This window comes from Gopherus flavomarginatus, chromosome 1 (assembly GCF_025201925.1).
Source record: "Gopherus flavomarginatus isolate rGopFla2 chromosome 1, rGopFla2.mat.asm, whole genome shotgun sequence".
NCBI classification, from domain to species: Eukaryota; Metazoa; Chordata; order Testudines; family Testudinidae; genus Gopherus; species Gopherus flavomarginatus.
The window spans coordinates 78,000,884-78,012,492 of record NC_066617.1 but is presented as its reverse complement, the minus strand read 5'-3'; the positions used below and the strand labels follow the sequence as shown (position 1 = coordinate 78,012,492).

Genomic DNA, 11,609 nt, shown 5'->3' with positions numbered 1-11,609 from the left:
TATCATTTGCAAACTTTGCCACCTCCTTATTAACTTCCTATTCCAGATCATTTATAAATATGTTGAAGCCCTGGCTGGGATGAGTTAGTTGGGAATTGGTCCTGCTTTGAGCAGGGGATTGGACTAGATGACCTCCTGAGGTCCCTTCCAACCCTGATATTCTATGATTCTATAATTCTAACAGCACTGGTCTCAATACAGATCCTTGAGGACTCTACTCTTTACTTCTTTCTATTCTGAAAACTATTTATTCCTACGCTGTGTTTCCTATCTGTTAACCAGTTACTGATCCATGAGAGGACCTTCCCTCTTATCCCATGACTGCATACTTTGTTTAAGAACCTTTGGTGAGAGACCTTAAATGCTTTCTGAAAGTCCAAGTACACAACATCAACTGGATCACTCTCACCCACATGCTTGTTGACATCCTTAAAGAATTCTAATAGATTGATGAAGCATGATTTCCCCTTACAAAAGTCATATTGATTCTTCCTCGAAGTAGCATATTCATCTATGTGTCTCATAATTTTGTTTTTTATTATAGTTTAAACCAATTTGCATAGTAGTGAAGTTAGGCTTATCAGCTGTAGTTTCCAGGATCGCCTCTGGATCTTTTTAAAAAAATCAGCATTACATTAAGTATCCTCCGGTCATCTGGTACAGAGGCTGATTTAAGTGACAGGTTACATATCAGAGTTAGCAGTTCTGCAATATCATATCTGAGTTACTTCAGAACTCTTGAGCGAATATCTGGTCCTGGTACCTTAATTTATCAATTTGTTCCAAAACCTCCCCTACTAACACCTCAATCTGGCACAGTGCATCAGATTTGTCACATAAAAAGAGTGGCTCATGTGTGGACATTTCCCTCACATCATCTGCTGTGAAGACCAATGCAAAGAATTCAATGTCAATGGCTTCCTTGAGTGCTCCTTTAGCACCTCGATTGTCCAGTGGCCTCGCTGATTGTTTGGCAGGCTTCTGATGTACTCAAAAAAAATTGTTGTTAGTTTTTGTGTCTGTTGCTAGTTACTCTTCAAATTCTTTTTTGGCCTGCCTAATGATACTTTTACACTTGACTTGCCAGAGTTTATGCTCCTTTCTATTTTCCTCACTGGGATTTGACTTCTAATTTATAAAGAATGCCTTTTTGCCTCTAAACAACTTCTTTTACTGTGTTGTTTAGTCATGGTGGAATTTTTTTGCTCTTCTTACTGTTTTTATTTCATTTGGGATATATGTTTAGTTTGAGCCTCTATTATGGTGTTCTAAATAGTTTCTATGCAGCTTGCAGGTATTTCATTCTTGTGACCATTCCTTTTAATTTCTGTTTAACTAGCTTCCTCATTTTTGTATAGTTCCCCTTTTTGAAGTTAAATGCTACCGGGGTGGGTTTCTTTGGCATTTTCTCCCATAAGGATGTTAAATTTAATTACATTATGGTTGCTATTACTGAGAGGTTCAGCTATATTCACCTATTGGACCAGATCCTGTGTTCCACTTGGGACAAAATCAAGAATTGCCTCTCCCCTTGTGAGTTCCAGGACTAACTGATCCAAGAAGCAATCATTTATGGTTTCTAGAAATTTTATCTCTGCATCCCGTCCTTATACATATACAGTCAATATGGGCATAGCTGAGATCCCGCCATTATTATTGGGTTTTCTGTTTTTGTAGCCTCTCTAATCTCCCTGAGCATTTCACAATCACCATCAACCATCCTAGTGAGGTGGTTGGTAGTATAATTCAATTGCTATCCACTTATTATTGAAGCATGAAATTTCTATTCATAAAGATTCTATGGTACAGTTTGAGTCATTCAAGATTTTTACTGTATTTGTCTCTGTGCTTTCTTTCACAAATAGTGCCACTCCCTCACTAGCACAACCTCCTACCATATATACTCGATCATAAGCCGGTTCGTTTATAAGCCGATCCACGACCCTGCTCCCCAGGATGGATAAGTAAAAATGGAAAATTTTTATAATCCGTTCATAAGCTGACCCTATAATTCAGGGGTCAGCAAACTTTAGCTCCCGGGCCATTAGGATAAACCGTTGGTGGGCTGAGATGGTTTGTTTACCTTGAGCGTCTACAGGCATGGAGGTAAACCTAAGTAAACAAAGTGTCCCGGCCTGCCAGCTGCTTACCCTGACAGGCTGCGACAGCAACTGGTGGGGAAATTTTTTGGGGGGGAGAAGCTGGGAGTCAGGGGAGTAACCCCTGTGACCACCCCTCACATGACCCCAACCCTAGGCCCAGGACCCCCACACTCTCCCCAACCCATCCCTTCCCACCTTACCTGGGGAGGGCCAGGGGAGGATGTCTCTGACCTGGCTGGAGCTGCTCCGGCAGGCTGGGTAGCGCGGCTGCAGCCTGCTCCGGCAGGCGAAACCAGGCAGCACGGCTGCAGCATGTTCCAGCGGGCTGGGCCAGGCAGCACAGCCACAGTGTGCTCTGGCATGCCAGGAGGCATGGCCACAGCCTGCTCTGGAGGTGAGGCTGAGCGGCATGGCTGCAGCCTGCCAGCCCCAGAGCTGCAGCTGCTTTGGAGGCTGGGGGGAGAGCAGCGTGGCCAGAAGCAGAGAGACTCTGGTCCTACCTCTTCCCTTCTGGCTCTGCTGCCTGTGCTGCTTCTCCTTTGCTCCCTTGCGTCCCACCTCTCCTTCTCTATACCCATTCATAAGTCGACCCCCTTCTCTGATACTTCTCTTTTTTACTAAAAAAATTCGGCTTATGAATAAGTATATACAGTACTTTGTCATTCCTATATATTTTGTATGCTGCTATTACCATGTTCCATCGATTATCATCATTCCACCAAGTTTCTGTGATGCCTATTATATCAAGATCTTCACTTAATACCAGGCACTCAAGTTCACTCATCTTAGTATTTAGATTTCTTGCACTGGTATATAAGCACTTATAAAATCTGTCAGTATTTATTTGTCTGCCGTCATGTGTTGTAATTGAATGGGACTCTTTTTCATTTGACTGTTTCTCTTCAGTTCATACCTGTTCTTTATTAACTTCTATCCTCTCCCCTTCACTAGGCTATAGAATATCGCCATTAATAAAACCTCCCCTAAAGGATGTCTCTGTCCAAACCATGTGCTTCTCTGCATCTATTGGCTTTCCCCCAGCCCTTACTTTAAAAACTTGTATTTCTTTTGGTTTTGTAAGTCTAAATGCCTGACTAGAGACCTGTCTGTATTCACCAATATTTGTTCATCATTGATTTTTTTGCAATAATTTTATAGAATATAGTCTGCTAGGTTAACATCGTTTAGTGACAAGATTTTAAATGTTTTAACCACAGTTTGTTTGTCCTCACTTCTTTGTGTAACTCTGTATTGATGCAAGCAACAAGCATAGCCAAAAATAATCAATAAACATAGTCAAAAAATGGCTAAAGTTGTTTATTGTTGTGGTGATCATTAGCAAAGCATTATTATAGGCAAAATATATGTTAACAGACTGGCCAAGTAAACAGGGTGGATAGCTCATTATGCTGATGTGTGAGAGATGTAGTTTTAAAGCTTGAGTCAATTGTAGTTTTAATATTTTAAAAAGTAAGGCACTATAGACTGTGTGCACTAATTGTACACCTGTGCTCAAAACAGTCATAAAAATAACTAACTCAGCATAACTACTTTAAAGAATGTCAGTATTTCAGATGCTATAAAATATATCCAAAGTTGACAATTTACATTATGGATTAAGGGCCTGCTCCCACACCTGAACTGAAGTCAACAGTAAAGCTCCCAGAGCACAAGAGCTCAGTCCTGTTTTCACTGTAGCCAATGGGAATTTAGCATTAAAAAAGTACTATCTGTTAAGATGAAGCTGGTTTGGAGCTTTTAGAACAGTTTTTTGAAAAAGCAGCAAAGAGTCCTGTGGCACCTTACAGACTAACAGACGTATTGGAGCATAAGCTTTCGTGGGTGAATACCCACTTCGTCAGATGCATAGTTTTTTGAAACTATGTCTTATGTTTTGCAATATTAGAACATAAAAGTGGCACCAGGTTGTAACTATTGTAGCACCAGGCGCAGCTGTTGAGCACTACCTCCCTAGTTCCCAATCCATCTGAAATATTGCTTACCAGTGGATGGTTGTCCTGGAGCAGAATGTGCAGCACATGCTGGTATCGTGTATAATTATTACCAAAAGCATCGAGTCGCAACTTGTTATTTTAGAATCCTAAAAAAATCCCGCTGGAAGAAGGATGCAATTCTCTGCCTAATAAGCAAAGTGTGCCGTAAACCATCAGATATCCAAATTCCATGTCCTTTATAGAAACACCATGGAACTGGTCTGATTAAATAAAGAGAAAGAGGGCCCATTCCTCTACTCACACTATATGCCAGAATTCGTTCCAAAACAAATTTTAATGACCAGGTTATAAAGAAGAAAGAAATTAACAGGCCCTGCATTATAATAATGCTAGCATCTTTGCTTATATTTTCATTGAAATACTATGGTAGGTTGTGACTGAAACCAATATCGGCAAGAAAATGTAAATGAAGGCTGATAATGCGCTTTTAATCCCAAAGGATCCACTTTATGAACTCTACACATGATCTTGCAAACTGCAGTGTGCACGGAACTTCCACTGAAGTGAATAGGAGTTCCACGCAGAGCCTAGGGCTTGGGGGCTAGCATGACAAGGCTCCAATGAAGAGAAGCCATCGTTACAGCTGACCATGCTGTAGCTTTTCCTGAGAATAAACAGGGGATTTCAGTCTCCAGAGCTGTCAAGTTGTTACCGTTTGAGAGCACTGGAAGCACATATAACATTTTCTTTGTTTTATAAAAAGAGGAGAAGATTAAAGCCTGTGTTATATTGTGAAACAATCAATTTATCCATAGTTGAAATTCCTGGGATGGAACACATGGTAATATTACAGAATGTGGCATGAAATGAAGAGTACAATAGCCAACTGAAACTACACAGGGAATTTAGGCTGGCAGAATGTAACAGCCCAAAGTTTGGTCAGAAATAGGACACTGAATCTAAAGGTAAGGATGTCATCTAGTGCCTCAGCAACAACACTCCCTAAGGGAAAGCCAAGATCTGTGGAAGTCTCCATTCAAGTACTGATCAGGCTTAACCCTGCATGGCATGGGACATCTGACCTGTTCATCCAGCAACAGACATAAAAGGGAACTCAAAAAGGCGCAAAGTTGGCCTACTGATTTTTCCCATAGAAAGCATCTCTCCCTAATATTGTTGCTCTTAAATCTGAGGACTATGTTTTTTTTTGAGAGAGAGCTGGATCTTCATAACTTATCCATGTGGCATGTCTATTACATATTTATTAACAGGCCACATATGTTATATTTGTATTTTGTTTCAAAAATGTCTGTTTTTAATTTGTCATTTTAAAAAAGAGTCTGAAGAATTTTGAAAACCTACAAGAAAAACAACTTGATTGCTTAATTAGCTTGGCAGTGTGCTTTTAATATTATTTAAGCATAATTCCCATAATAGGTTTTTTAAAAGTGTCATAACAGTTTGAGAGTTGTCACATTAGGCTGTTATAGCTCCAAATGTGTACATTCTTTTCATTTTAAGACTACGAATCCCATATATAATAATGTGACTTCTTAAAAGGAACTGTTACACTTTATGTCAATCCAGCTGCTGTGCAAATACGTACAATCTACATAATAAAAATCCTTATGTTAATTTAGGTTAAGATAATTGACTGCCTGCCAGTAACTGATTTTTAAATTTCAGCATTTTAGCCAATTAAAACATTTACTTGTCAACACAGCCAAACTGATTTGACTACTGTGTTTACTACTCAGAAGAGGACTTTTAGTTTTTAACTCATCTTTCTGAGGAGAAAATGTGTCTTAAATTTCTTCTCTTACACTCACCTAATTATAAAACACACCAGATTTGTGGTCAAAATAGTCAAGTAATAGTTCCTCTAGTGCTCCAATTGTGGATTCAATTTTTCATGCTTCAGCTCACAAAACTTCACTTTGCAATTGTAACTCTGCTATAATGCAATTTCTTTTGTACAGCATTTCCTATATATTTTAAAGGGAAAAATCTAGGAACAGATATTCCACCATGTTTAAGTATGTACCAGACAACAGCAAAATGCACATACTGCACAGCAGAGAAATCAGTGAGGATGCAGGCCTGGCCTTATTTAATGCAAACCTTTCTCTACCACCTCATATTTCATAAGACAGGCTGTAGCAGTACTTTGGCTCTCTGTCATCATCCATATACTCCTCCACTCCTCAGAAGGAAGGTGGCTGGACTCCCTTTGGTTTACCTAGTTTATGCATGCACAGAGCTGTTAGGAAGCCATTAAGAGATCACAACAGAAATATTCATGAGCCTGCACTGTCCTCTTTACAAATCTTTTCAACTTTCACAAATCACAACCAAACAGCCTCAGATGACCAAAAGGACACGCTTTCTGCCAAATGCCCAACATCTACCTCAAGCCATTGAGGCATGAAAGCTGATTTAATTAAAAAAAAAAGAGTTGCCAAACTTTTTTTATATTGGAAAATGTTTTCCTTTTTCAAGAATGGCTGGAACATTTTTATTCAAAGATTATGAAAGTGTGTACTCCAGGACTAATATCTAACCTGGCAAACTTCAGTCCAGTGGGTAAAAACTGGAAAAGGATAACCTGCTGAAAGTGACCACTGAGAATGAAAATGCCTGGGCAGCCAAACTAAGGCTAGGCTTGTGTACAGAGCACTGGACAGGGACTCAGTAGACGTTGCCTAATTGCTTGGCTTTGTGAACAGCCTCCATGTGACCTTCAGCACGTTATTTAATCTCGCTGTGCCTTAGTTCCCCGTTTTACAGATAAGGACGGTGCTGGAGCCACACAAGTACCTGTTTAAAAACAATACACCCCATCCCTGCCTCTGTAGCAACCTACCTCCTCTTTCTCTGAGGGACAGAGGGTAGGAGATCAACTTTTTTAAACAAACCAGACACACGAAGTTCACACCCAGTCACACTCTGGCCATCAGCACCACACCCCTTGGCCTCCCCCCCCAGACACAGGGCACCCAGCTGCAGAGTCCTTGCCCAACAGCCACCCCCGCCCTCTCTCAGAGCCCACACTTCGCTGCTGACGTCAGAGGGTAGCAGTAGGGGAAAGCTAAATTTCGGGCAGCAGCTGGATGCTGCCTCCTCCCCCACCCCCTGGCTGCAGCTGGCGTCTCTTCCCTCCCCGTGCCTCGAACCTGGCTCCCACTCCCCCGCCATTGCCGCATCTCCAGCTAGTCGGTGTCTCCCCCCAGGGGCTCCGCCCGGCTCCCCCTGCCCAGGCTGTGCAATACTAAGTTTCCTAACGCCAAGGCTGCGGAAGGTGCCGGTGGGTTCGCCCCTGGCACCGGCCCTTGCGGGGGAGCCCCCGGCGAACCCGGCCCAAGCCGGGCGGCTGCTGCGCACATCTGGACTCCACAGGCAGGGCGCCCGGGGAGCCAGCGGCGGCACACGCACATCCCTGGCGCCCGGCCAGCGCGGAGCCAGCCCCGCCCGCCTGCCTACATGCGGCTAGCGCGCCTCCTCGCCACAGAGCGACCTCCCTTCCCTTCCCCGCCTTAGCCTCCTCCGCCTCGGCTCCCGGCACGCCGCCCCTGGAGCCGAGCGTCACTCCGGCTGCAGCCGCAGACATGGCGACGCTGACAGTGGTCCAGCCGCTCACATTGGACAGAGGTAAGCGCAGCTGCTGCCGCCCCTAGCCCGCTTCGGGGCCGCTGCTCAGGCGCGGGTTTCAGGCGCCCGGGGTGCGGGGAGTCACCACAGCCGGCTGCAGAGAAGGGGCTGGTGTCTGCTGGAGACCCATCGCCGGCACAGCCTGCCGCGGAGTAGCCCCTGCCCGGATCCCACCCTGGTCCCGGGGAGGCGCCCCCAAAGCCGCGGGAGGCCGCTGGCCAGACCTGTGCCGCATGCTTGGAGAACTGGGCAGGCTGCGGGATAAGGGGGGACGCCGCCTCCCATGGCAGTTCGGACGGCAGGTGGCTGTAAGGTGAAAGGGGAGGGAGGAAAGCAAAGAGACCAAACTTTCTCCGAGGGGGAGAGGCGTTTTGGAGACTGGGGTAGGGCTGGCATCCTGAGGGGACAGCCGGGGCAGGGATCACCGCGGTACCGGGGGGAAGGGGATTGGTATGTTACAAATCTAGGGGAGTCCGGGCGAGTGTGTTGCAACACCAGAATCTGTCTGTGGAGCTCTAGGGTCTTGCTTTGCATCTTTCCTTCACTAGCTTTGCTCTGCTGACTTGCTCTCTGGTACAGCAGCTCGCTATACTAGCATCTCTAGTGCATCGCTTCTCGGCTCTCTGTGAGCTAAGCTCAAGCGAAGTAGGTCCCTATACTGACATCTCAAGTATAGTGACAGAGTTGCTGTTTGGCATATAGATGCATTTCTAGTTACTAGCTTTGTGGTGGCTTCACTTTCCTCGTAGCTAACACCTCTAAGAATAGGGCTCCGACCTAAGCCAAAAGAATCTTCTCAGCCGTGTGAAAAATCTGAACTGGGGGTGGGGGAAGAGATTGGGAGGGAGCTGCAATTTGCCATATTTACTATTATTAATACTGCTTTCATATAGAGCAGCTTGGTCCCATTCCTGAAGACAGCTAGTTGCCCCTGGCATTGATGTTAACACTGATAATTTTTTTCTACTCTTGAGACTATGACAGCAGAACCTTTTTATCCTTCTCTTTGTACAGTCCATTACAAAAGAGATAAAGAGGGGATGCAGAAAGCTTGAGGGTATGCTAAATTTAAACTTCTGCCACAAGGCTGTAAAATTAGATCTCCCACCCAACCTGATTAGGCGACAATAAGAAACTCTTTCTAAATTGATACCACTGAAAGTACATTTGTAATCCTAATAAGGTACCGGAGGAATACTTGGTTATTACAGAGGGGGAAAATAACTTGATTTATTATTTGTTTGGCTTTTTCTTCTCTATGAGTTCTTGTTTAAGAGCTCAAACAAGCTCCCTGGATAGGACTCTTAAGTGTTTAAAAAAAATTGTCTTATCTGCATCCTGTGTATTTTAGCCTCTGAGCAATTTGTAAATCCTTTACTTTGTACAGAATGATTTAGGCCAGTGCCTTAGTTTTAAAAATACTCTTTCTGGAAGATTAAGATGGACTCGAAACATGAGGCACATAGCTTCCTGCTGTAAATTCAATGGAAAAGAAACCTGATGAACTCAGTTTGAGATTTTAATTTAGAGGACAACCCTAATTGAGAGCATAGCAGCTCTTATGGTGCCCATCACAACTTTACTGGGCATTAGGTGGATTGTTTTAATAAGATATTCAGACAAAAGAAAGAACAAAATGAAGTTATTACTAAAATAAAGTACTGGCATGCAGTAAGTTAAGGAGAATACATGTTTCTCCAAAGTGTTTAGAAATCTACTGTGTAATGTACACTTTCATACCAATAATGTTTGCATTAAGCAGGAGAAATCTATTTCTTAGTAAAAGGGTTGAACAAATGGCAATCCATTAAAATGCGTGGCTTTTCAAAGAGAATTATTAGTATTTCAATATTATGATCCAATTGTACTCCTGTTCATTATTAAAATTATGTGGTTTTTTTTAAACACTCTCTTACTCTCCCCATTAGTCATAATTAAGATTCCGCTAGATATGGGCTAGGGTGTGCCTGGCACTTTCATAGAGGTGCAAGTTGAGGGCCAAAATGCCCTCCTCTCACCTGGTTACTAAAGTAGATGAAAATAGGAGGACTCACTGTTAATTTGGTTGGGATGCAGAGTTGCATCAGCACAAGGTGATTGCATGCAACAAGGAAAAGAAATATATCCAAAGTGTTCCTGTCCCAAAGAAGGTCACTTCTTCAGTGGGGACACAGTCACCTTTTAGGGGCTACTGCTGCTGCTCCAATTGTCAAGAAGGCTGAGAGCCCCAGAAACATCTCACTTAGGCCCAGTGCCTCCAGATTTTTTCACTTGAGACCTCCCCTTACCAGCCAGGGAAGAGGGGCATCTCTGGGCAGCAGAATTTCTCAAATCAAGGAAGAGAAGCTCCCCCTTTGCTTTTATCAAAATAGAAGGAGCTGGGCTCCTCCTGAGTCTGCCTCAGCCCAGCTAAGATCACAACACAGTCCACTCTGGAAAATACCATAGACCTGCACCGGCTCCGTGCTTTCCCGTAGAGAAGTCAGTACAGCAAGGAGCGTAAAGTGCATTCCTTGAAAGCGTGTAGTAGTTCAAGTGAGCGTGGTGGGGCCCATGGGGGCAGTGTGCCTTTGCACTGCCCCCTCCTCTGGGCAGTGGCTAAATGGTGAAATCTAGCCGTTTGTAGATAATATACAGATGTAAAATCTTCATTACTGTCCTGGAATGTGTCATATCACACACACACACTTTATATGACAGTTTTATTTTTCAAATCCCATTACAGATAAATGAGAAATACATAAGTTAAAATAAAACAACATTTAAAGGTGACTGTAATTTTTATGTGAATGATTGGAAGCCGATTTAATTCTGGAAGATTACTTCTGTCTACAGGACAAGAATTAGCTTCCTTAATTCCTGTCAGCATGTCTCTCTGTACCTGCACAACTGTCTGTGTCTGCAGCACTTTAATATGTAGAGCAACTTTCCAATATAATGGAAATTTTAATCACAGTTTCATCTCACAGACATCTCTCTTTAGTCTGAGCACTGTATGGGCTGGGAGGGAGAAAGCATATATCCTGGGGTGGGAATGTGATGTGACGCAGCTACTAAGGCAGGTGCAGCAGTGGGGATTTCTACAGAACAGTGGTTCTCAACCAGGGGTATGCATACCCCCGTGGATACTCAGAGGTCTTCCAGGGGTACATCAACTCATCTAGATATTTGCCTAGTTTTACAACAGGCTACATAAAAAGCACTAATGAAGTCAGTACAAACTAAAATTTCATACAATGACTTGTTTATACTGCTCTATATACTATACACTGAAATGTAAGTACAATATTTATGTTTCAGGCCATTTATTTTATAATTATATAAAAATGAGAACATAAGAAATTTTTCAGTAATAGTGTGCAGGGACAGTTTTGTATTTTTATGTCTGATTTTGTAAGCAAGTAGTTTTTAAATGAGGTGAAGCTTGGGCGTACATAAGACAAATCAGACTCCTGAAAGGGGTATGGTAGTCTGGAAAGGATAGGAACCGCTGCTATTGGGGAGGCTGAGGTTGGGGGCAGGGTTACAAGTGTTCAAGAGATTTGAGAGGGGAAAAAGCCCGTGATGTATAGTGGAATGCGGTGGACATCATATACCTGGAATTTGCAATGCTTTTGGCACAGTCCCACGTGACATTCTCATAAGTAAACTGGAGAAATGCAGACTCAGTAGAACTACCCTTAAGTGGATATATAATTGGTTAAACAGCCACAAACAAAGAGTAATATTAATGGAATGATGTCAGATTAGAAGGAGGTCTCAAGTGGGGTCCATAGGGATCTGTTCAGGGTTTGGTGTTATTTAACATCTTTATTAATGACCTGGATGTAGGAATGGAGAGCATACCGATGAAATTTGCAAATGACATGAAGCTATAGGAGGTTGAAAACTCTTTGGAGGATAG

At 43.1% G+C, this 11,609-nt stretch overlaps 1 protein-coding gene across 3 annotated transcripts in view; it reads left to right on the top strand.

Moving 5' to 3' along the window:
- The first annotated feature begins 7,600 nt into the window (after positions 1-7,600).
- LIN7A (lin-7 homolog A, crumbs cell polarity complex component) overlaps positions 7,601-11,609 on the top strand; it is a 62,953-nt gene continuing 58,944 nt past the window's right edge. For 2 of the 3 annotated variants that reach the window (XM_050935854.1, XM_050935853.1), the window contains exon 1: positions 7,601-7,705. In XM_050935854.1, the coding sequence (XP_050791811.1) occupies positions 7,663-7,705 (43 nt within the window). In that variant the 5' untranslated portion in view covers positions 7,601-7,662. The remainder of the gene's footprint in view (positions 7,706-11,609) is intronic. The other variant, XM_050935862.1, reaches the window with a different exon arrangement.